At 41.6% G+C, this 26,361-nt stretch overlaps 1 protein-coding gene across 1 annotated transcript in view; it reads left to right on the top strand.

Annotated features, from left to right (window-relative positions):
• Positions 1 to 26,361, top strand: part of OBSCN (obscurin, cytoskeletal calmodulin and titin-interacting RhoGEF) — a 185,984-nt gene that overhangs the window by 21,928 nt on the left and 137,695 nt on the right. The window contains exons 7-20 of the mRNA XM_042802202.1: positions 348 to 620; positions 3,866 to 4,141; positions 4,877 to 5,152; positions 5,848 to 6,123; positions 10,602 to 10,877; positions 11,574 to 11,849; positions 15,922 to 16,191; positions 17,322 to 17,597; positions 18,869 to 19,144; positions 20,715 to 20,990; positions 21,800 to 22,075; positions 23,091 to 23,357; positions 23,832 to 24,101; positions 24,342 to 24,605. Coding sequence (XP_042658136.1) covers positions 348 to 620; positions 3,866 to 4,141; positions 4,877 to 5,152; positions 5,848 to 6,123; positions 10,602 to 10,877; positions 11,574 to 11,849; positions 15,922 to 16,191; positions 17,322 to 17,597; positions 18,869 to 19,144; positions 20,715 to 20,990; positions 21,800 to 22,075; positions 23,091 to 23,357; positions 23,832 to 24,101; positions 24,342 to 24,605 — 3,828 coding nt within the window. The remainder of the gene's footprint in view (positions 1 to 347; positions 621 to 3,865; positions 4,142 to 4,876; positions 5,153 to 5,847; positions 6,124 to 10,601; positions 10,878 to 11,573; positions 11,850 to 15,921; positions 16,192 to 17,321; positions 17,598 to 18,868; positions 19,145 to 20,714; positions 20,991 to 21,799; positions 22,076 to 23,090; positions 23,358 to 23,831; positions 24,102 to 24,341; positions 24,606 to 26,361) is intronic.

The raw sequence follows: 26,361 nt of genomic DNA, 5'->3' as shown, positions 1-26,361 counted from the left end.
CAGGTCGTTACAATACAATGATCACATAACCTTCATTACTTTCCCTCCAGTTTGCTTGTTTAATTTCTTTCCTAACCTCTCTCAAGTATTTTCTTAAACCCCTATTGCCTGGGGCTTCTTATACCCTTGAATCAGCCTCCCATGCTGAATATATGTTCTGATTTTTGGACATGTGATAATCAAGTATATGGTTTATAAAGGCAGGAAATTTGTCTGCTTCTGTGTTAGAATCTAATAATTAGATCCATCATTAATATAAATGAATACCTAATATAGATGTAAGTGTAACTATTTATTGATGTCCACGCAATTCTTTACCAGCAGTGTGTGTCTGTATTTTGTTTCAGCACTTGCAAGCTTCATAAACAAAGAGAAAAGTGGAGGAGTTATCAGGGCCATTGTTGGAAAGCAGGCTGAATTTGTTTCTGAGACCTCTGAAGCCAACATCATGGTTAAGTGGTACAAAGATGGCAAAGAAATCACTGCCAGCAAGAAATTCACCATGGAAGATAAAGGAAAACTGCATAAGCTTGTGGCTTCAGCTGTGACAAAAGAAGATGAAGGAATATACACATGCAAAATTGGAGATGACACTCTTATTTTTGATTTAAAAGTCTCAGGTAAGTTCGTGATGCAAATATGGGGTCAGAGTCTGTTTTAGAAACTCAGGACTTTGTTCATTATACTTGTCTTGCCTTGGAAATTGCTGGGGTTTTGGGCCAAGATTGCATAGCACTATTTCAGAGACTCTGACACTTACTGTGGTCCTTACACAAATCCACAATATGGGCAAATAATATAATGATGTTTTTACATATTCAAGTCAGCACAAGCTTTTACTAGGCTTGGAGACATAACTCAAACCAACCACGCTGACTGAACAGGCTGAATGCCCCATTTGGCTTTTATTCTTTTAGCTCAGCATGTACATTGTCTTTGAACCTCCTGACTCAGGTCCTAAAGTCTTACTGTGAAAGTCCTGTGTCCTCCTTTCACAAGTTTAACTCTTGATATTGAGAGTTAAGCGACTCCTGCTATTCCCAAAGGACAGTGTGATCTCCAAGACATCTCCCTGTGGTACTGTATGTGAAGCTATTAGTTCATGGCACATGCCCATCAGCATAAAGCACATGCTAAAGCACGTGGCTGTCAGGTCAAGCCCAGAAGAGGATGTGTTCCAGTCCAGGATGGATCCAGAGTATAAAATGACACAAGAATTTATCTGTGAAATTCAATATCTGTGAAATTCAGCTGATTCAATTAGCATAGCCTGGTGGGAACCTTTCTTCTCAAACTGTTTTTCTGGCTTACATCTGGAGCCTAATTTTTAACCCAGTTCTAAGTTACAATTTGAAACTCTACAGAAAGCTTCTCATGATATGTCTACCTGCTGCAGTACAATGCAATTTAAACAAAGCAACAACTGTTTGTGACCTGTAACAGTGCATTCATGTTATTCCCATGCTGTCCATCAGCTAAATAAAACTCAGCAGAGCTGATTAATCTAGAACAGCACTGGTCTTGAGGGATTGCTACAGGGTTTGCTGAGCTGGAGGGATTGCTTCCAGTTTACAACCGGTGTTTGCTCAGGTATTCACTCTACATCTCACCTCCAGTTCTCTCTTTGAGAATCCAACATTATGCAATTTCACTTTGAGTGTAATTGATAGTCCCTGACTTTACCCATTGAAAAATTGGTCTGAAAGAGCCAACCATGCTCTGTCTGATCTGACCCCCAAAGGACAATTTATATAATCTGATTTATACTGTCTGATCAGAGCTATCCAAGATGGATTTAAAAATTGTTCTGAAGCTGCCTTTGTCTGAACAAGTAGTACAGAAGAAGCCTGCATAATTACCTGGGACTGGACACCTAAATTTTTGATGACCATATGCAGGTTAGGTGAATATCCCCTGTAACTCCTATGACAAAACATCACATGGCTCAGGCAAGGAAAACAGATATCTGCTAAATAACTGTGTATCCCCATGAACTTTTTGATAGAAAAGGATCGAGTTATAACCTGTTAATAAAATCTTAGCTAGGGCAACTTCCACCTTGTTTCACATGTCACTATAAAAATTTTCCAGACTGCTAAGAGGAAGCATTGCAGAGTCAGGTATAGTCTTAGGGCAGGGAAGCAATCTGTCTTTATGGTAATGAGTTACACCAATAATCCTGAACAGCAGGATTTTGGACGGGACTATCCTTGATCATCTAATTTTTTAAGAATAGACCAGTCCTAAAGATTACAATTTTTAAAGAAATATTTGTTCTCTGATGCCACAGATGCATCTGGCATGGGTGTAGCATAGCAATTGTCCTTGGGATACTCTGTGACTGAAAGCAACAGTTGTGGCTTGGAGAAATGCAATACTAAGCTAAGGATGGTTATAACTGACAGCCATCAGCTTGCTCTTCAGGCAAGGGCTGCCTTGATGGAATGAAGGGTATGAAATACCTGACATGTTCATTAAACATTGCTCGTCAGCTTAGGGACAGGGTGTGTTGAATAGGTTTGCTCACTTACTTCATTGTCTTCAATTTCACTTTTACAAATACACTTGCAAAAAAACCCTAGTTGATAAAAATGCTGCATTGTTTCTGCATACATGATGTGTGTGTGCATGCACAGGTCATACAGGTGGCCACCAGTATGTGCAGTCAGAAGAGTTTGAGGTGAGACATCAAAGCAGGAACCTCTACCACTTAAGCTATACGAGTTGTGAGCAGTTGTGAGTTCTCTACTACGAAGATCATTCTCAGTAGAAAGGCGTGACACTATTGGCTCATATATTAACTTAATCCTCTTGAAGCTGGAAAATGTCTTATCAATGAGATTATCCTATATATACCTTGATTTGGTCTGGAGAAGAATTAGTCCAACGGGACTGATATTGTGAACATGGGGCTACAGGAATGAGCTCAGAAACATTTAAAGAAGGTTCCTCATCACTTCTGACAAGGTTTTCTGACAGTTCTTAGATCTTTTCAAAGCTGTTTGTTTACTCAGGCATCAATACATGTTCCCTAGAGCTTGCCTGAAATAAGAAACAAGCAGTGAAGATCAAAGTGACAGCAACTCGAGGGCACCTCAGCTTGATTTAAAAGATCCAGAAGGATGTAGGAGAGATGAATGTGATTGCACTGTAACTGAGAGCAATTATCTGAAGATCAGAGGAGGAGTTTTCACCATCTGTCAGAAAGTCAGGCATCAACTTTCATGTGTGTGATGAGACAGGAGCTGTGAATTAAAGCACACATCAGGCTTTATGGTCTCACGATGTTGGGCCAGGCTCTGCTCATGGCCCTGTGCACATGCAGCTCTGGTGATAGAAACCACCATATCCATGCTTTGTAAGAGCTTTCATTCCTGACTTCTGAAAGGGATGAGGAAAATGGATGCACAGCAGTTATGTGGATTTTGGTTATGAATACAGGTAGGCATAGATCCATGTCTAGATAGAACTTAAGGCTAGTATTAATGCCACAATGTAGGCCTAATAAGCTGATGTATTATAAAGGATTCAGCAATACCCAGCTCCCAAACTGGAGACCATTATGTACTAACTCTCTGGATGATTTAAAACTTGGACAATGAGTTCCCCAGTAGAGATAATGCTGCTGTATCTCAGGAGGGACCTTTCTGACTCGTAACCACAGTTTATTGCCATTGCTGTTAACACTGCCACAGTTACACTGCAATAGTACCATGCACCCATATGTACAATTACACCTCCAGAGGTGAAACTTGATCACCCAAATGTGGCTAACAATGAAATAATGTTCAGTAATTACTGTATCTTAACTTTGTGCTGATAAGCCTGAATCAGTGCAAAAATAGCTTTTTCTTTTTCTTTCCAGATGAAGCTGTTAATTTTGTCAACAAGCCCAAAACAACTCCAGAAATATCAGTCAGTCCTTCTGAAAATCTTGAGCTGGTGTGTGAGGTGTCATCTGCCAGTGGAGCTGTGGTATGGAAGAAGAATCAAACTGAGGTGAAGCAGGACCAGAGGACAACAGTCATCTCTCAGGGGACACACCGCAAGCTCATCATCAAAAAGGTGACACAGCAAGACCAAGGGAGCTATACCTGTGAAACAAAGGATGACAGAACAGAATTCCAAGTCAAAGTCAGAGGTGAGAAAATGCTAGCAGTGTTAAAGACAAAGGAATATTACATTTGGGGTAGTATCTTACATTCAGAGGATCATCTCACAACCTCTCTGGGGTGAAATATTTCTGCTGTAGGACTTGATTTTTGGCCAGCTGTCATATCAACATTTTATACATACACTTTTACATCCATGGTTAGCTGTAACCACGAAAAAAATGATGGGCAAGGATGATAATTTTGCACCTCTCACAACTGGCTGGTGTGTCTGCAGAAAAACTGCAGAACCATAGTATGACGCCATAGCAGAAGTGCAGGGATAGATAAAAGGGAAGGGAGAGGTGTTTGAAGAGTTCTGATTAGGTAGAGAATGACTGAATTTGAGTGACTCAAATAGGCACGGAAAAAGAGAAATGGTTCCTGTATATGAGGATGCAAGGGGTGTTCCCTTCTGATTCACTGGAAGCTTTGAGAGACATAAGATGAAAAAAAGAGAGAAGAGGGAGGAGGGTTCAGGTTGGTGCTCTAAGTCTCTGGTTCAAGTATGTGCTCAAATTGTGAGGTTTTAAACTTCATCCCACAATTCCCATACACTTATTCACATCTTATCAGCAAAATAGAGATGAAACTGCTTTCTTATCTTAATGGATCGTCATAATATGACCTTCAGGGGCAAATGTAGAGAAGTAGGGGGAACTTGATTAAACACTGGAGAAGACAACTGCAAAAAGTTATGTGTGACTATTGTGGCCTTCTGACAGAGAAAGAAGATGTGTTTACAAACAAGGACAAGGTACAAAAGGAGGTGAAGGCTGTATTGACACAAAACGCCACACTGAGCTGCGAGGTGGCCCAGGAGAAGACCGACGTGAAGTGGTACAAGGAGGGGAAACTGATCACCTCGAGCAAGAAGTTCAAGGTGGAGTCGGAGGGCAAATCGCGTCGTCTGGTGGTGGGTCAGGTGGAGAAGAAAGATGCTGGGGAGTACACCTGCGAGGCTGCTGGCCAGAAACTTACCTTCAAGATTGTCGTCACAGGTGAGAGATATGTTAGTTCTCATCACAGAAAGGTCCATCAATTTCCTTTACTACAAAGCAAACAGAATTGCCCTCTAGGCTCCAGGGTCTGTGTAGCCTGGGTCTTCACTGAGTGGTGAGGGAGATGAGACAACCAGCTTGTGTGCATCCACTGTCACACAGATGCCTCTAATTAGTTGTCTTCATCCGTGAGATGAATCCCACTGAGCAGTCTTTGTCGTTTTCTGATTTCCTAGTGAAGAAAAATTAAGCAAGCTTACATATGTTGTTGTGATTTATAGCTCTAAAGGTAGGGTCATCTCCCACATGTGTAGGAAAATAGGTCTTGAAGAAGTAGGAAAACAGGTCTTCTTAAGAAGTACACAGAGTAGGCAAGGCTTATCTATGGGTCCCAGTGGCATATGAGATTGGGAAATTACTTGTGCATTGCAGTATGGAACAAAAATTCAGATTTCTTGTGGAGAAGGGAAGAAGTTGATCTCCCAGCGCACTGGATCATTTTACTCAGAAATGGCTGATGTGTTGTCCTCAGGCTGTCCAGAGGGTCATGTCCTGTCTGAGTGTATCTTAGCTTTTGGTAGGACCATTCCAAAATGACAGAACTCTGGAAGTTGTCATATTTTTCACTTGGGTTTGAAGACTTTGGACAGTGTAAACATATGTGTGATTTTTAAATTTCTTCTCCTATTCCACAGAGGCAGAGGATGCATTTATCAACAAGGACAAAGTGAAGAAAGAGGTGAAAGCTGCACTATCAGAAAATGCCACACTGAGCTGCGAGGTGGCCCAGGAGAAGACCGACGTGAAATGGTACAAGGAGGGGAAACTGATCACCTCGAGCAAGAAGTTCAAGGTGGAGTCGGAGGGCAAATCGCGTCGTCTGGTGGTGGGTCAGGTGGAGAAGAAAGATGCTGGGGAGTACACCTGCGAGGCTGCTGGCCAGAAACTTACCTTCAAGATTGTTGTCACAGGTAGGGGACATATTTTGGTTGATATTTCATTGCCTTTTCTCTTTGTCTGGGTGTTTTATGCTGTTTTCTCTGTCAAAATATTAGAAATGCCGTTAAAGTACTTTCTGATGTTGGTCTAAGCTACCATTTTGGTGAGGTTGTATAGAACTGGACAGATCTAGATATTACCTGCAAGTATCCTGATATCAGCTCCTCAACTCCATGTGCATCTCCTTAGGCTCATATAGTGAATCAAGAGCTTTTGTTAGAAGACACTGTGTTAAAGAGCTTCTTCCAATTTGATTGTCAGTATTGGTATTTTCCCTCTTGTTATTGCCGTTTTTCTATGAAAGTCATAGTTTTCTTCTCTCTTTGTTTCATCTTTTCTCTACACAATGTCCTCCCTCCCAAAACTGAGAATTGCTTCAATTACTCCACAGTCTGATTGTGCAAACACAGATGTGGGTACAACCTTGTAACTCCACGTACCATGAAACTTTTATGGATGATGAACAGACATGGATACAGATATGTGCAACTTGAATTATGTTTTTTATTTAACAACCTTTTATCCAGCTCTTCCTCTACCACTTCTTTCATCTGTCATTGAATACCCAATTGTGATTTGTAAAATAATGAGAAGTAGTGCAAATACTTGTTTATCAAGCAATATTTAAACAGTAGCATTTACAAGATCCCTACTTTATTGTGGCTGCGTTGAAAATGTTTGGATGTTGATGGCAGTGTATTGTCCTAAAAATTTAGTATCAGCTGAACTGCACATATCTGCAATCTGTTGAATCCAATGACAACGACGGTTCATGGCAATTTCTGCATCTGTAATGACTGGTCATGAGTCAGGAATATTTATTTTACATTTGAATTTTTCTCCTTAACAGCTGGATTTGGAGTCTGAGGATTTAATATTGAGGCTGTTCTTTCACTCTGACTACACTAGGTATTTCTTTGGTCTCAGTATATTTTCCAAGAGGTCCAGTAAGTTTTATCTCAGGCTCCAGGCAGCCATGGACATGTTGGCTACATTCTGAGTGAGAAAGGGTTTGGTTTTGTTTTAGTAATATTCATAACACTCCTCTGTCTTTGAAGCCAACTGCCTCCCTGTTAACGTTACAGTTCTTGTAACGTTACAGTTCTGAGCTGATCAGACCAGGGAATCTATTTTCTCCTGTTCTTTCTTACAGCATCCAACACATTGGGACCATAATGCTGACAGAGGTCTGACATCTTATCAGCTTGGTAGAAGACCCAACTGTGTGGGGAGTCTACTGACTTCCCTGCTCGCAGCCATGCTGGAGACCTGAATTCCTTGCAAGGCATACCTTGAGTGCTCTTCCCTTGTCAGGATTGCAGTCTTTACTGTTCTCCCACTGTCTTGGGGCACCCTGCCTCCTCCATCTTCTATGTGCAATTGCTTCAGTAGCATAAAGCTTTGCTGCTCCCCATGGCACTATGTCGTAAGCCATCAGCTGTTGTGTATCCCCACTCTGCACGGGGTACACAGGGTGTGAGCTGAGGCCCTTTGGCTCTTTTTCATGAACAGTGTAGCGCATGATTTTGGCTCAGGGAACTGTCAGTTTCACTGAAGGATGGATTACAGTAAGGCTAGTTTTGAGAGGCATCTTTCAGAGAAAATGCAACATGGGGATTGATAGAAAGACCCTTGGTATAAAACAAGATCATGCTCAGCTGCTGAAACCAGTTCCTATATTACTGCAGAGGTGTAGTCAGAAAAAAACAGATATTTAGTGCTTTTACACTTGAATTTCTCTAGCTGGGGGCTATTCTTAGCTGTATGCCTCAGAAACCAAATGTTTTCAGCTCTCTTTCAAACTGGATGACTTCACGGCTGCACAGGGTAATGTAACACCTTTCCCCCTCTGTCCTAAGTGAAGAGTGCTTGCCTAGCTACTGTTGCTGTATTTCTCATGTGTACAACTGTAACATGACATGCAAGTCCAACATTCACGGGAAAATGATCTAGTGTGAAAGTCAGGAGGGATTATGAGTACTCTGAGTGGTTGGCTCTTTTGCTGCAGAAATCCTCATCTTACTAGGTTATCCCAAACCACCGTGGCTTTCTGGGTCTTAATTTATCCTGTTACCATTGCACTCAGAAAGCTTTTCAGGGTTCCTGTATGCCAGGGCTCCACTGGTAGCACAAAACCTTCCCTGTTTAAGGACAGCTTGAAGGTTAGATTCTCAGTGTTGAGTATGGTGATGCAGCTATGGCTTTTTGCCTTAATATTAACAGAAGCAGGTGCTGCACACTTTGAGACTGATCTAGATGTGTAGGCAAAAGAGCTGATTCTTCAATATCATTATTTTAAGAATCATTGTATACACTGAAATTCTTATTTGAAATAAGTCAAAGCTCTGTGTCCTGAAAATGGTTTTCTTCAGTTTCAGTGGAACTGCACTAATATACTGCAGCTGAGGTTGGAAATATCATCTGAATACTTCTTTAACTTTAAAATATATTTCTGAGGCCAATTACTGGCTAGTGTAAATCACGTTGTAAGCAGATTAAGATCTCGTCACATTTCCTATCACTATAAAAATGTTTTATACTAAAGGGCAAGAATGCAGAGGACAACTGAGTAATCCATCTGAAATATTCCTGCTCTGCTAACTTTTCATTTTAAGTACAGCATCCATTTACACAACTGGTTTGTCACTCATTTGTTAAGTGCACCCTGCATATTCACAGTCCAAGTTGTAGATGAAAGCCAAAATATTTATATTTTCCCAACCTCTTTTGGATGCAAACCGTGGTGTATGCATGAGCTCTTTTAGCTACCAAAATGCTGCTTAATCTATACTGAGCTGACATATGCCTTTGAGGAGTTTTACATCACCCAGGATAGGCCATGTATGCTGCCTCGCTAATGACATATTGATGACAACGACATCTCCTTACACCCCTTCTACATCCAATACAAACAGAAGAACTCAAATTTAGAGCATATAAACTGTGTTTTTCCTTCAGCTTGTCCCCTGCAGGACCCCTCTCTTTCCATGGATTGTGCAATACTGATGAAAAGCCTATGATGTGGCTCCCAGGATTACAAGGAGTGCCGTGGTCAGCAGCATAGGAACTTGACCTGAATTTACCCCTACTCCTTACCCTCCCAGCCAGCTGCTGCCACTCAGAGTACAGACATGACAGAGATGCTATGCAGAGGAGAAAGTCACCAAGGAGGAGAAAAAATGGCCATAGGAGTCTGCAGAGAGTGACTGGGGGGAGGAAGACTAACACAGGCTATAGAAGGGGTTCATCATGACTGCCAGGGAGAGCCAAGAGCCTCCTAGGTCACCCTAACCAGGTGACCCAAGTGCCTGAAGCTGGCTGGTTAAATTATCTTCCACACTTCCACTGAAAATGAAGGGCAATAACAACCCTGTGCACTTTCTAGTCCAGTATTTATCTTTGGAGCCTGTGCTTCTGTAGCAATGAAATCAGAGGCTTCAACACTCAGGTACATACCTGGGACCCAAAAAGGCAAAGGTAGTCTATGATGAATGTTGGGAGGTTGTTGCTGTGTGATGTCCATCATTTAGGCATACCAGAAATATTTTACACTTCTTGTGCAGCTATTTCTTAAGGTAAATCAGTGGAACAAATGTGGGAGTCCATTTTTCAGGGTGTATTTTTCCTCCCACATCTCAAATGTAGGATAATATAAAAACTAACAGTGACCACACCAGTTGTTGGTAAAAGGAGAACCAGGTAAAACAATCATTAATCAGTGAAAGATTCAATTTATCAGTCAATTGTACTTAGTAAGGTGGCAACTGAATCTTTTCAATTTATATGCCTAACTAACTACTAACTCCACTTTTTGAGATGGACGTGGTACTGTGGGAGAAAGTTACTTTAAACATTTAATTCTTGTTGCTTGCATTAAGAGAAGATTCCCCATGGTCAATTTTCTGAAAAATAAGAGATTTCTGAAGAAAGGAAAGTATACTTCAAATTTTATAGGTGAGTTTTATATATAATGTAGGCCAAGTACTTTCCCACATTAAGAACTGCATCTTTGTGATTTCTCTGAGATGGATTTACAAGATACTTTCTGAACAACACCTAGTCTTAATCTAAAATAACAAGATGTTGGTAGATTCCTGTAAATAATGTGACAGTGAAGGTGGCAACGCATAATTGTGCTATATTTGTCTAGTTCTAAATGTGGTGTGTAGAAATGTCATAAAGACACAAAGGGGGAAATTAATCTTTGTCTTCACTATAAGACATTTTAAAATGAGGTGGTTGAGCTGTTAATGAAGACTAGTCAGGGAGATGATAATTATATGGACTCCGTTCTGAGGGTGCATTGTTCAATGTGATGAAAAGAACAGCAAAGCAATGTTACTTACAAGAAATGGTCCTGTAGAGCAACTACACAAAATACATGTAATATCTTCTAGATGGAGGTTATTTTTATCTTACATATTTTTTTCCTAATCTTTCCCTATTTCAGAGGCAGAGGATGCATTTATCAACAAGGACAAAGTGAAGAAAGAGGTCAAGGCTGCACTATCAGAAAATGCCACACTGAGCTGCGAGGTGGCCCAGGAGAAGACCGACGTGAAGTGGTACAAGGAGGGGAAACTGATCACCTCGAGCAAGAAGTTCAAGGTGGAGTCGGAGGGCAAATCGCGTCGTCTGGTGGTGGGTCAGGTGGAGAAGAAAGATGCTGGGGAGTACACCTGCGAGGCTGCTGGCCAGAAACTTACCTTCAAGATTGTCGTCACAGGTGAGAGATATGTTAGTTCTCATCACAGAAAGGTCCATCAATTTCCTTTACTACAAAGCAAACAGAATTGCCCTCTAGGCTCCAGGGTCTGTGTAGCCTGGGTCTTCACTGAGTGGTGAGGGAGATGAGACAACCAGCTTGTGTGCATCCACTGTCACACAGATGCCTCTAATTAGTTGTCTTCATCCGTGAGATGAATCCCACTGAGCAGTCTTTGTCGTTTTCTGATTTCATAGTAAAGAAAAATTAAGCAAGCTTACATATGTTGTTGTGATTTATAGCTCTAAAGGTAGGGTCATCTCCCACATGTGTAGGAAAATAGGTCTGGAATCATGTTTAAGAAGTACCTAGTGTGGGCAAAGCTTACACTGGAGTCCCAGTGATGGATGAGATTGGGTTCTTATATGTTCATCACATTAAAGAACAAAAAGTCAGATGTCTTGTGGATCCACGGGGATGGGAAGAACCTGAACTCCTGGGGCATTGGCTCATTTTGCTCAGAAATGGCTGATGTGTTGTCCTCAGGTTTTAAAGAGGGTCATGTCCTGTCTGAGTGTATCTTAGCTGTGAGTAGGACCATTCCAAAAGGACAGAGCTGTGGGAAGTTCTTGTAAGCAGGATTTTGCATTTGGCTGTGAACATTTTGGACAACGTGAATATACCTGTGATTTATAAATTGCTTCTTCCACCCCACAGAAGCAGAGGATGCATTTATTAATAAGGACAAAGTGAAGAAAGAGGTGAAAGCTGCACTATCAGAAAATGCCACACTGAGCTGCGAGGTGGCCCAGGAGAAGACCGACGTGAAGTGGTACAAGGAGGGGAAACTGATCACCTCGAGCAAGAAGTTCAAGGTGGAGTCGGAGGGCAAATCGCGTCGTCTGGTGGTGGGTCAGGTGGAGAAGAAAGATGCCGGGGAGTACACCTGCGAGGCTGCTGGCCAGAAACTTACCTTCAAGCTTGACATTACAGGTGAGGGATTATCTACTTATATATTTTCTTGCTGTAGCTATAAAGAAAGTTTCTTAGGGACATAGATTTACTTCCAGCCTTGATATATATGGATCTGCTACAGAATTTAAGTGATTATCCTTAAAGATCAGTCTTACAGACATATGTTTAGATGATTTGGGAAAGAGAAAAGTCCACTTAGACCACTCTTCTTTCCCTGATTTTGACCAGAAATTAAAGAAAAAACATGTAATAACAAGTCAAGCATAAAACAATCCTTCCACTCTTTAGTGTCTGTAGTTCTCTCTGAGAATCTGTAGTTTTTGTCTCTGCTGGGACAGAGTTTCTTTCTGCCACACCTGTACCAAAGCATGGTTCTGGTGGGAGAATTTGCCAGTATGACTTAATGAGGAATTGCACAACACATAAGGTTTTGAGTGTGAGTTCAGAATGATATCCAGTAATTTGTATGTACTGGTGAATCATAATTTTTTGTCCTTGCTGCTACTTATTTTTGTGGAAAATATTATTCAACACTTTCTTTCTCATCTTCCTTGCTTCTGTCTTGTTTGAAAAGGTGATGAGGAAAGAATACTGAAATTTGATGTAGACATTTCTTTTCTGACTGTGGACCAGAAGAAAACCTTAAATATGCATTCAATTAAAACCACATCCCAGTAAGTGATGTGGGACAACATAATTGGTTTTTGGAGCAAATATTTGCCATTTCTTTCTTTCTTTCAACGGATTCATCCAACACTAGAATCTAAGCATGTCTATGCAGCCTGGTGCACCAGTTACACATCTGAGCTGTCTATTTTGGACCCATCTATGAATGTGGTTATGTATCTTCCACGCTGTAGGTGGTTTGTGGCTGCCCTGCTCCCAGTGTAGCCTGAGAAAAGCATGACAGTACAGCACTGAGGTTCATCTGTCTGTCAGCTGTGAGTCTTGCTGAAGTACAAGTTTGCTGGGCTTCATTCTGCTTGCTCTGCCATGTTCGCATTCTGTGGTATATGTCTCTGGGGAGTGACCCTACAAGGAAATTAGAGACAAATATGCCTCATCCTCCTTTGTGTTTGGCAACTCTTCTTTGTGCCCGAAAAACTATGGCAATACTTATTTAATTGGCTCAGTTATGTGACTTTTTTCTATAGCTCTATGCAGGTTGTAGGAATAGTAGAGTAAGACTGAGATCATTATTTTATTTCAAACAATGACTGCTGTTGATAGAAGAGGCTGTTGTAAAAATCATAGCAGATTATAAATGAAACTGTGAAAGGTAGAAATTAACAAAGGATCTTATCATACTGTTTGAACTCTACAAAGGACTTCCTGTGGAAGGATCTTCTCATCTGGGACCAGGAGAACTTTAAGCTCTGCTGGTTGCAACAAGACACTGAAGTGTTCTCAGCAGTTGTTTGTGCTTGCAACTTAGCCCAAATGTCTGTTTCTGAGCAAGGAAAGCTGTTGACAGCAATAATGGTGGATTGCATGAGACTTTTAGATGAAAACCCAAAGACTGGCCTGCTTTTAGAGCTTCTGAGAAACAGTCGTATGCATGGGAGAAAATCCCATGGCTTGTACACTGGGGATTCACTTTTTTGGGAAACGGTACCATCCTCTGAAGTTTGATGTGGAGTGAAACTCACTATCACTAACCTTCTCTTCATCTGATATCCTTTCCATAAATAGGGATAAGAAGTGTGTCCTATATCATGGAAGTGTTTTTCATATAACAGGCTTTGAGGTACTTGAGTACCATGGAAAGGGGGACTGGCATTTTGTCTGAAAGATATAGATGAGTGTGGCCCAAGCCCATTGTTGCCAAAGAGAGAGCATTACTCAGATTTTGCAAATGGGGAAATACAAGAAAGGATTGCAGAGAAGAATAAGCTCCCTCTTGCCACTGAGAGATTTATTGGTCATTTATTGGTCACCTTAAAGGAAGAAATTGGGACCCATTTAGGTTCTCATTCAAAACTACTAAGGAAGTATGCTGTAGAACTGGAACTGGAAAATGGAACTTCTGACCCTCTGTGCTTTAATACTAGATCACTTTTTTTTTTTTTTTTTTTTTTTTTTTTTTTTTTTTTTTTTTTTCACCTTACTGTTGATTAAAGATATAACTGAGCAGGACTACCAACTAGACTCTGTGTAAGAAGTAACATTCTCCTGAGGGAAATTCAAACAACTGAAAGCTCTCACTGAAGAGAGTTGCCTAGGACAGAACATAATGTGTGAGCTTAGGAGTCCCTCACTCAGCCTCCTTGTGTAACCTTCATTGCTTTGTATGAAAGGGCAAAACCTCTGCTTAGAGTGAGGGTGAGAGCCTAAATGAACAAAGACCATAGGAGAACACTTTCTGGGAGCATTTACTTGTTGTCTTCAGAAGTGTCCTATGAAGAGCTCTGAAACATGAAACCTATGCTTTTAGCATCACGGTCCCACTTCTTCCCTTGTCTACATATATTTCTGGTGTTAGAGGATCCTTTGCTAGGTGTCTTAACCTCCTTCATGAGCTTGTATCCAGTCTGACTTTTGGAAAATCTTGCTTTATTACTACAGTTCCTGACCCCAGAGACACAGCTTTCCAGTAGAGTTGTCCTTTTTTGAATTCCTTATTTGTGCTCTGTCTTTTAAATTATTTTTAAAGAGTACTGATATATATATATATATATATTTAGCTGGCCTTATAATCTTTTCTTTCCTGTTTTTCTGCTGGGTAAGGTATAGATTCTGGACACCTTAATGTGAAGATACCAGGTCCCACAGTGTTGAACAAATTGTTCATGTACTTTTCATGAAGTAGTTCTCATAATTCATACAAGTTTGCTAGATCCAAATAAATGTGTCACAGAGATAATTTTAATTCCACTATTTAGTGCAGACTAGATCATTTCATGATCCCTACATCCAAGGTAGTTTCACATGCTCATCTTCTAAAATTATGTCCTTGGAATTTACCAAAAACAAATCTAAAATCAAACTACTGTTCTTAATTCAATGTCTGCTTGATTGGAGAATCTGACAGCTATTCCATCTGGAAATCCAAGATGTTACTGGCACAGTTCCAGTGGAGGCAACCAAGGTGATTATGGGGTTGGAGCACTTGCCATATGAGGAGAGACTGGGATTTGTTCAGCCTAGAAAAGAGAAGGCAAAGGGAGCTTTAATTACAGCCTGCAACTATCCAATCGGAGGATATAGAGTCCACAGCTCCACATTCTTCTCAAAGATGCATGGTGAAAGAAGTGTACAACTTGGAATATGGGAGCGTCTGAAAATCTATTAGGAAAAACTTGCACCATGAGGATGGTCAAGCTCTGGAACAGATGTCTTGAGGTCATGGGATCTCCATCACTGGAGATATTCAGAACTCAATGGGACGTGTCTCTGAATAACTTGATGTAATTTTATCTGCTCTGAGTGGGGAAGTGGGACTGGATGACCTCCAGAGACCACTCCTAACCTAAATTATTTTATGACCACGGTTTTGTACTATTAGTAGCACATGCTCTATAGAATATATTTGGGAAGTGATGCTGTTCCATAAGGACACAATTCCATATAAATCTTTGTGAAGGTGTTCCAGTTGTTATGCATCTATTCCATAACAACTACTGTTTTTTTCCTGAAAGTTACTTGGATCCAAATATAGGGACAGCATTGGCAAATGGAGGACCCTGCCAGAATTATGCCCTGTTTACTGTGAATATGCAGCCCAGTCTTTTCTGTAAGTGAACAGAACATGCCCTGCTTCCCCAAGAGAGCCCATCCTGCTCAGCCTGCAGACAGCGACTGTACAGAAAAGCCGGTGTTAAGCCTAAAGATCAGGCATGGCAGTGCTTGCTGCCCAAATAAATAGGAGCGAGAAACTGCTGTCTGGAAGCAAGCTGTTCCTACCAGTGATTCCTCAAGCATTTGCTAAACCCTGACTCTGTTAACCTTTTAAATATTGCAGCTGTTTTATTTATACTGTTATCTGCCAGGTGGTGTCCTGTTGAAAACCCTGTACCATATGATCCTGGAGACAAAGTTTTCATTTTCCTGGGATTTTTTTCTATATTTATCCCCCTTTCCAATCTTGCAGATGATGTGTTTGAACACAAAGACAAAGTGCAAAAAGACGTGAAGGCAGTGCTGAAGGAGAACACCACTCTGACCTGCGAGGTGGCCCAGGAGAAGACCGACGTGAAGTGGTACAAGGAGGGGAAACTGATCACCTCGAGCAAGAAGTTCAAGGTGGAGTCGGAGGGCAAATCGCGTCGTCTGGTGGTGGGTCAGGTGGAGAAGAAAGATGCTGGGGAGTACACCTGCGAGGCTGCTGGCCAGAAACTTACCTTCAAGATTGTCGTCACAGGTGAGTGAATTTGCTGCATCCCTGTTTTATATCCTGAAAAACTGAAGAAGAGAAAAATTATGTGTCTTGGAAGATTCCATCTCAGCAGGAAGCGATGGAGTCAGTATTTAAATTGTGCTGGTTTATTCATGCAGTTGTGTTTACAATATTAGATCTGTCTACTTTCTTTGACAAATAGAAATGTAGTGGAATTTCTGTAGCCCAAGACCAGGGCAGACTGAAGATCACTGGGGAGTTTCCCTGGGAATCTGGTGAAGATGTACTGATAGCAAAATGAGAATTCGGGAATTGGAGGAGAAATTAAAGGGCACAGCAAATCATCTGAGCGTATGCATTTTCTCGAGAATAGTCCTTCCTGAAATAAAGTGTCTCTTTATTATGGAAGAAATATTTTTATTACATTCTCTGCCAACTGAAGGGAAATACTAGAACAGTTCTCAGAAGCGGTAGCTGAGGAAACCAGATCTCTTCGCCATGACATTAGCAAGAACAGGATTTAACCTTGACATCCCTCAGCTGGATCATGATGATTTTAAAGTAAATTCAACAGTTCATATATTAGATTGCTTTTTGATTCTGGCATGATGCAGTGCAAAGCAAATACCAGAGAGGCTGGTTCACTTCAGTTCATTAGAGAAACATAGTTCTGGGATGATGCATCTTTGGAACATTTGGAAAACAAAGATACAGACACTGAATAGGCTGACAAAGATTGTTTGCCAAGACCAGCTTTACTTTTGCAGGCAAAGAAAATTGCAACTCTTGGGCTGTTGGGACAATTTAATGCTTGTCTTATTACAGCAGACAGACTTCTTACAGACTGCATCCACTGGTGTGCTGCTGGACATTGGGATATGTGAACTTCTTTTCTGCAGATTTTAGAGAATAATAGTGGTGGAAATAAAAGCTAGTCTGGGGTCATCTAAACTGTCTTGGACTACTAGTAAAAGCATCCTTCACTGGCACTTGATTAATTCAAATATTAACATTCAGTTGACAGTGTTGAAAGGGAATGTGAATGGGAAATTCATCTTCAGCACTGCAATGCAAGGACTGATGTGTGCGTTTGGGAAAGGGAGTGTATGTGAAAGATTAATGTTCTAAATCTGCCCCCATGATCTTAATTCCAGAGGCAGAAGATGCTTTCATCAACAAGGACAAAGTGAAGAAAGAGGTGAAGGCTGCACTATCAGAAAATGCCACACTGAGCTGCGAGGTGGCCCAGGAGAAGACCGACGTGAAGTGGTACAAGGAGGGGAAACTGATCACCTCGAGCAAGAAGTTCAAGGTGGAGTCGGAGGGCAAATCGCGTCGTCTGGTGGTGGGTCAGGTGGAGAAGAAAGATGCTGGGGAGTACACCTGCGAGGCTGCTGGCCAGAAACTTACCTTCAAGCTTGACATTACAGGTGAGAGAAGATTTTTTGGCTCAGTCTTCCTATTTCTAGAATATTTATGAAAGTGATTATTAATTTATAAGAGTTTTTCCTGTTACGTTTCAAATTTTTGGAGAACATCATTGGGATGACCTGCACCTCATGGGGAAATGGGACAAAGAGTTACAAATACAGTTCTCTGTATATGTTCTACGTTAAACTTCATAAAATCCTTAAAACAGGGTGCTCCATCCTTGAAAAATTTTGGGAGCTATCCAGTGCTGTAAGAACTGGGCCATAAAAAAGAAAATACAGATTATACCTCTCTGTACCCACATGTTGACACAACAAGACCAACTCTGTAACACAGCTGATTCTCAGTGCATTTCAGAGCAGGGTCATGGTGGAGAGCAGTTGAGTGTCTGCTTGATGTCTGCACTCTATTCTTGGAAGGGCTCATTTCAGGCTGGGGATTGAATATGACGGTAAGGCTTGATATATGTTAAGGTCTCTAAGTCATCAGCTAAATTGCAACTATGGAAAGAAGGTGTCAAAGAAGGTGTTAAGGTCTCTAAGGCATCAGTTAAGTTGTAACTATTGAAAGAAGGTGTCAAGGGGGCTCATTCCAAATGCATCACTCTAGTGGGGTCTAGAGGGGCAGAAGACAATCTCAACTCAATTCCTGCCTCCTGATGCTCTCTCAAGTGGGATCACTAATGTGTTTACTGGAGAACAAGAGGATTTCACAATTTGGATGTAAGAAATTGAGATGGTTTGGGCTTTTCTCAAGTTATATGGGAAGTAATAACACACTCTTGAACATGTAAGTCCTGGTCCTAGCACCCTTTGCATGAAAGAAAGTTACCCAGTACCAATAGGACAGTAAAGGCAGCAGACACAGCTATTGGGAACAAAAGGAATCAACAGTGTGGGGCTGTGACTCAGTAAAGGACAGTTTCTCCCAGTAAAAATGAATTAGTTTGCACTCAACTTAAAACAAAATGTATCTTACCTTGACTGGGTCGTGCCATACAATGCTCTTATAAATGATTCAGATGATCTCCTAGCTCACTGCCATAAATATACTAATGTTAGTGAGATTTCTGACAAAATCAATGAAAAGTTTCTTAAAAAAAAAAAAAAAGAACAAAAAAACCTCACCACAAAACAATCTGCATGTTCTTCTAATAAGTTTAGAGATGTATTGTAAATCAGAAGCTTAATTTCCAGTGTTACCTGTAAGCCATGATAAGAGGATCATATATCATGTCTTGGAGACACTTTGAAATTCTCTTCCTTTTCAGAGCCAGAAGTTGTGTTTACAAACAAGGAGAAGGTCCAGAAAGAGGTGAAAGCTGCACTATCAGAAAATGCCACACTGAGCTGCGAGGTGGCCCAGGAGAAGACCGACGTGAAGTGGTACAAGGAGGGGAAACTGATCACCTCGAGCAAGAAGTTCAAGGTGGAGTCGGAGGGCAAATCGCGTCGTCTGGTGGTGGGTCAGGTGGAGAAGAAAGATGCTGGGGAGTACACCTGCGAGGCTGCTGGCCAGAAACTTACCTTCAAGATTGTCGTCACAGGTGAGACATATCTTGTCTGAATTATAGTAGAGGGTGGTCCAGAGGAGGCCACGAAGATGCTCGGGGGCTGGAGCAGCTCCCCTGGGAGGCCGGGCTGAGAGAGTTGGGGGTTCAGCCTGGAGAAGAGAAGGCTCCGGGGAGCCCTTCGAGCAGCCTCCCAGGGCTTAAAGGGGGGACAGGAAAGGTGGGGAGGACTCTGGATCAGGGGGTGGGGGTAGGACGAGGGGTGATGGTTTTAAGCTGAAAGAAGGCAGATTTAGGTGAGATCTAAGGCAGAAATTTTTCTCTGTGGGGGGGATGAGGCGCTGGCCCAGGGTGCCCAGAGCAGCTGTGGGTGCCCCCTCCCTGGAAGGGTTCAAGGCCAGGTTGGACGGGGCTGGGAGCCCCCTGGGCTGGGGGAAGGGGTCCCTGCCCAGGGCAGGGGGTGGCACTGGGTGATCTTTAAGGTCCCTTCCAACCCAAACCATTCTAGAATTCTATGAATAAAATAATACCTGTAATAACTATTGCACAGTTACTCAGCTTCAGTAGTCTGGATTTGTTGAAACCTGTAGGGTTCACACGATTTTTCTGTACCTGATTGCCTGGACTTATAGAAATGGGAATATTTGGTCCTAGCATGGCACAAAGACCTATCTCATGTTAAGTCTGTCTATATAATAATTACAGATAGAAATAATAATCAACATATTTTTCAGATCTCTCCCATTTCTGGGATCCTAAAATTTTATTCTTGTGCACCAAACCCCTTGAAAGCAAAGAGCCACTCCAAAATCCATTTCTTATTAGACTTATGATCCCATCTCTGAAAACTGTGAGGCTATAATATGCTTTGTCACTTGCAATTTTTCAGTGGCACTCATCAAGATCGGTTGAAAACTCAGTATTTTTTCTGAATTTATGCTGTTGTGTGTTTGAGACCTCAGCCTTCTGAGATGCATTACTATTTCAGCCAGCTGCTAAATGTCCATTTGTTGTGAAATCTTCCCAGCAAGTGGTCTTTTGGAACAGGATTCACAAGGTGCCCAAATTGCTTTAAGGATGTGATGCTAAAGGGAGTGTTCACATTGCAAACAATCTTGGCCACCTTGCCAGCCATGATCCTGACCTACCTGTGCTCTGTAGGAAGACCATATTGTCTTTGTCCCTTTGATGGTCATGTTTGTAACAGTGGAAGAGATCCTGAAGAGTCTGTTCCAGAAGTCCATACTGCTATAATTATGTCCTTGACATTTCACTGTAGGTGTTGGGTAAAAGGAATTTGAGAGCTTTTGGTGATTTGCAGGACAGATGTTCTTGGGGAACATTTGAATTAAATGGTTTTTGCATGGTGTCTTGCAACCATAGGACTGATGTCCAGGACCTTCTCGGTCCTTTTCATTCCTAGGCTCTTGTTTCCCTAGTTTCCACATTGTAATTTGGTCACACAGAAGGGTAGATACTTCCCAGTGAAGACAGCTGGTTTTGGCAAGTAGCCACCTAAATATTTGCCAAACCTCTTCACAGAAATCTGTAATACTCATCTCATTTTAATCCCTCAATCAATATTTTCTTCCTTTTCCACACTCAGAGCCAAAAGCTGCATTTATAAATGAGGAGAAGGTCCAGAAGGAGGTGAATGCTGTCCTGACAGAAAGTGCCACCCTCAGCTGTGAGGTAGCACAGGATGCAACCGAAGTAAAATGGTTCAAGGATGGAAGACTGCTCATTTCCTCTAGAAAATTCAAAATAGAAACCATGGGCAAAACCCGGCGCCTGGTTATAGAGCAACTGGAGAAGAAAGATGCTGGAGAATACATCTGTGAGGCTGCAGGCCAGAAGCTGACCTTCAAGTTGAAACCAACTGGTGAGGACTTACCTAAAAAGCTCTCTGTCTGGCTTAGAGGAAAACTGGATATTCCCTACCCGGTGGCCACAGTGCAGCCACCATTTCCCCTGGAGCAACCTCAGTGAACCACATCACACATTAATGTGACCTTTTTAATCTAGCAGTGTAGAGGTGGGAAATCTGGCCGAAGACTCTTTTTGGCTATGGAAATGCTATGTAGTTTTTTGCTTAGTGTCTCCTTTGCACACCTTGTCACCTAATGTTTTTATATGGTGGGGAGCTGGAAATAGGAGTGGGAAGTTCTACAGAGCAGAAATAAAGCTATGGAGAAAGGTGACTAAGAAAAGGTGGTCTGCTGCTGTGTGTGCCCCCAAACTGCCTAGTTTTGTGGCAAAGCATTGTACAAGATAGAGAAGAAGCCAAGAGAAAGGGAATAGAGCGAGCAGAAAATAAACTAGGCCATAAATTCAGGTTTAGCATGTTAATATTTCTACTTAATTAGATCTAAAATCCTGAAAATGCAAGAGAATATAATTATACAGGCCATTTTACTTCTAAGAAACAAGCTTTTTGTGGGCAACAGGTAAAATATATATATGTATATATGAAGCTCTGGGTTACCTGACAGATCTTTTTTTTTTTTTTTTTTTTTTTCCTGCTCAGCAAAAGATTATACCAGCCACAAATATTTAGCCATGTTTGCTGGGTTATTACAGATTATGGATGAGCTGGTGTTGTGAGTCAACAAGAAACAGTAATAGAAAACTGCTGTGTTAAGGATTTGAGCATTAAGTTATTAGTTTTCCTATTTTAATATTTTTTCTTAGAACCAGAGGCTAAATTTGAAAAGAAAGTTGTCCAGAAAGAGCCTCTTGTTGTTCAAGAATATGAAAGCATCACACTGACTACTTCAGTAACACCTGAAACTGCTGCAGTAAAGTGGTTTAAGGATGGAACAGAAATCAAGGCGAGCAAGAAATATGAGATCAAGAGTGAGGGGCCATCCAGGACCCTGACACTGAACCTGGCTGAGAGCACAGACACTGCTGTGTACACTTGCCAAACGAAGAGCGACAAGCAGGAATTCAAAGTACAGGTGAAAGGTGAGCAGAGAGCAGCACACAGGTCATGTCCCAACCCAACAGCCATACTTCTCTCATGCTAGGATGGAGGTGAAATCCAAACTCTCCCTAAAACTATTCCAATCTCAAAGCCTGAACTGCTGATGCAGCTTCTGTGGCTGACTCACCATGGGCCAGCAAATTTCTCATCCTCCCAAACACCCAATTTTTGTCCTTTGCTGGCCACTCAGGGGAACAAGGAAGCCTACAATGGGTGCTTCTCCTGGTCTCTGCTCCCCACGCTCATCATGTTGTTTCTATCTCCTCCTCACCTCAGTAGCTGGGGCATGGCAGAGCTTTAGCTCTTCCCCACTCTGCTCACTGGTGTGATAAAGCTGATGGGGATATAGAGGGATGTTGCGTGAGGAGAAGATTTGTGAGTTAGTCACACGGAGAAACAGAACCTGAGTTGTATCCCCCCCCTGTTTGTGGGATGGTGCACTTGGGGTGCTGCTCCCTAGTCAAATCTAAGGCTATAAATTGACAAGAAAGATGAAGTACAACTGGTCCACGGATGGAGATGAGATCTCTTGAGATGTCTCCTTCGGGAAGAGAGAAATCACACCCTGGATTTCTCTGACTCCCTTGGCTGTGTCTTCAGTGACAGAAGAGACAAAGGTGACTGGGGCTTATGTCTCCATACAGATTTTTACTCTTAGTCAGGCAAATCAGGCTCTGATGTAAAAGCATCACATGATCTCATCAGGGGAAAGATTAGAAAGAAAGGAAGGCAGTACTCAATCACATTTTAAGACACTGTTCTTGCTTTACAGGATAATGATATTAAAATACTATGTCAAAGGAATCTCCCTACGTTTCCACCTTTCTGTTTGTTTCTGTCTACCCTGATCCCCAAATATGTTCTGGGGTTGGTTTTTTTAATTTTTTTTTTTCCTAGTTTTTATTTATTTATTTTTTAATTTGGCCAGAACCAGTTTCTTAAAACAGGTTTCTTATCTTTTCCTTTCTCATAATTTTTCCTTCCTCTGGATCTCAGAAATCCCACTGAAGTTTGCCAAAAAACTTGAAGCTGTTAATGCTGAGATTGGAGGCAGCGTCTCTTTGACCTGTGATGTAAGCCACGCCAAAGGGAAGGTGGTGTGGCGCAGGAATGGAGTCGAGATCAAGCCCAGCAAACGATTCCAGATTCACGAGGAAGGGGTCAAACGAACCCTGACAATAACAGGGATCCGCGCTGAGGATGAGGGAGAGTACTCCTGTGAGTCCAGAGATGACAAGAGCAGCATTACCATCACCCCCAAAGGTATGTCTCTAATGGTGACAATGTAGAGAGATCCCTGGATTTTGTCCTCAGTTGTTACAACTCTGCAAAGCTGAATTTGTTCATGTGTTTATGCTGTCTCTGGTGTTGACAGCAAAATACAAAACTCCACTTCCTCTCTGTGTCAGTGGAACCTCTATTTGTGAAGGATATAATGATTTTGAGACCTGTAATGGTCAGGTCTCTTGATATGTGGGCAAATTGACCTTCATATTACATTTGAGGCTGGAATTAAGTATCCCAAAACTAAGATGGGATTTTCCCCTCCTCTTCTGGCATCTTCATACACAAAACTTATTCAGACATGAGAAATCTGATGGACCGTTATTGAGATCACTTATTGTAAATAATAAAAATTTATGTTTCTGATAAAATCATCAAAGCTTTTGGCTCTTGGAAGGTGTTTATGCCATGTCTCAAAGACACACTCTTAAAAGTTTTATTTCTATCCATCAGCTCCCAGAGTGGTGAAATTTGTTGCGAGTCTCAACAACGTGGTCTCTGAGGAAGGAAAAGAGGCTGTATTCAAGTGCACCGTCTCTCCCAGTGATGCCGTGGTCACTTGGCTCAGGAATGGTGTCAAGATTGAAGCCAGCAAGAAGTATGTGATCGCCCAGAAGGACACCAGCCACAGCCTCACCATCACTGATCTGACACTAGAAGATGCAGCTGAAATCTCCGCCAATGCTGAGGGTGTAGAAAGCACAGCCAATCTCAGAGTCCGAGGTAAGAGGTGATAACGCCCCTTTGACAGTCTGTAGCTGATGCTGTAACATATGTTGCTTTATGTGGCCTTCCCTCTGACTGATTATGTTAGCAGTAGGGAAATTCCGCTTTCTTATCATTCAATAGGAATGTCCAGAATGCGTTGGGACTGCAGATACATGAGTCACCATTTTAATTTTCTCTGAAAGCCTGTTTTCTAGATCCTCTACATTCTTACTAGTGTTTCTTCTCCTTTGGCAGAGGCCTCAATCTCATTCAAGAAGAAACTGGAGCCCAGAACAGTTGAAGAGAGGGACACAGTGACCTTGGAGGTAGAGCTGACTAAGCCTGCAGAGGTTAAGTGGATGAGGAACAGCATCGTCTTGAAGCCCAGTGAAAAAATAGAGATCAAAGCTGAGGGAACAAAGCACACCTTGGTGGTTAAGGACATCTCCTTTGCAGACAGGGGCTTCTACTGCTGTGAAAGTCCCGATGACAAGACCCAAGCCAAGATCAATGTGGAAAGTAAGTTGAATGATCTCCAGTTCTATAAATGCCATCGATAGGGTTTGGAGGTGGATTATGGTCTCTTCCGTTATCATGATGGCCACTGTCCTCTCCACTTGACATGGGGACACAACCATGGGCTTGGCCACCAGTCAAATGACTGAGAGGAGGTGAAAGCAAGGGCAGTAAACAGAGAATGGCTGGCTGGTTCCTGTTGCCTCCATCTCATCCCACCAGCTTTCAGTCACACTATTAATCATTAATCTTCTTAGCTGATTCTTTTTTTCCTATAAAATGTCTCACTCTCTGGTGCGTTCTGCTTTTTTCCTTTGTATAGCTTTTAGCAAACCATTCCCTCTTCAGCCATCAATTGCCCTAATTCTTCTCTGCAAACCACCTCTTTCAGAATGTCTCTTTATATTCAGTCAGGGTTAAAAAAAACCTGCAAGAGTAAATCTTCTGTCTGAAGGTGCTGCCCTTTCAAGTAAGCTAACAGTGTCTCAGCTGTAGCCCTGTTCTCCTGTCCTTTTTCCTACATCCTTTTGTCATGATTGTTACAGGATAGATGAAGACAGGATTTAAGCACTTAAGTACTATCTAATTTTGTCTGTAAAGCCCCTGCCACCAATTGGTGCTCTGTAGGTCATAAATCATAGGTAAGGAAAAACGTGGTAACAGACTTCAAGTACATAAAAGGCTGTTATAAAGTGGAAGGGAACAATCTGTTCTCCAAGTGGAAATAATGACAGGAAATAATGGACTTTAATTGCAATGAGAAAGATCCAGGTTATACAATAAAAAAGATTTTTTAATGGTTAGATGGCTGAATAAGTTGTCTGGAGAGGTCTTGGAGCCTCCATCATGGGTTTAAGAAAAGGTTAGCAAAATATCTGTCTGGAATGATGTAAAGAGCTAAACATGTCCTAGAGCAGGAGAGAAGGGCTAGATGATTTTTCTAGGTCTTTCCAGCCTTATAATCTTGTGGTCTTCTGATGGAATCAAGATATCAAAATTTGATGACAGACTGCCTCATACAGAGCAGAGTTTGTCAAATCACTTCCATGTACTGCTAAGACAGCTTCATCTTCAAAAATATTCCTGGCTGACAGCTGTCAAAAAACAACTGCTTTAGCATCCTGATATGGGGCAGTCATCACTTCTATTGGTGATTGCTCATCTTTTTTTTTTTCAAAATTGAATAGCTCTAGAAAAAAACAGACATTAGCAGTGACTAGTAGCTGGTAGATTAGTCTTGGATTCATGAAGGCTTAATCTAGCACATTACTTTCAGCTCCTTCTGTAGATAACAGAGAGAAGTAAATATCTTCAGAGGGTGTTTAAAATCTTAGATGCACTGAATTACCTTCTGGAGTGTCTGAGTTTTTAAGGAAACATGAGTGACTATGATCCTAGTTTAGAGCTAGATTCAGGTTTATTATCTCAGTTAAATCAGATGAACTGGGTCCACAGAAGATAAAGAAACACAGCATTTTCACAGTCACAATGTGTTGGAAGAATGCAGTGCCGTACGAGGCAGTTTGCTGCTCCATCCTCTTTCACACATTGCATCCCAAGGGATTTTTTTTTTTTTCAGACTCTGGGTAATACTAAATTTCCTCCCAGCAAGATGTTTGAGCATTTGGTTGTAGATTCAGTTCGGCTGTTTTTAGGCACCGACTGTTGCTATAGCTAAGTGGTAAAAACAAAAATGATGGAAGAGTGTTTATATAGGAAGTAATTGGGCAGTCTTGACAGCTGTCAACAGTGTTTTGTG

This window comes from Tyto alba, unplaced genomic scaffold (genome assembly GCF_018691265.1).
Source record: "Tyto alba isolate M040663 unplaced genomic scaffold, T.alba_DEE_v4.0 Super-Scaffold_38, whole genome shotgun sequence".
In the NCBI taxonomy this organism is placed as follows: Eukaryota; Metazoa; Chordata; class Aves; order Strigiformes; family Tytonidae; genus Tyto; species Tyto alba.
Note: the sequence above shows the minus strand (reverse complement) of the source record. Positions and strands in the feature narration are given on the sequence as shown.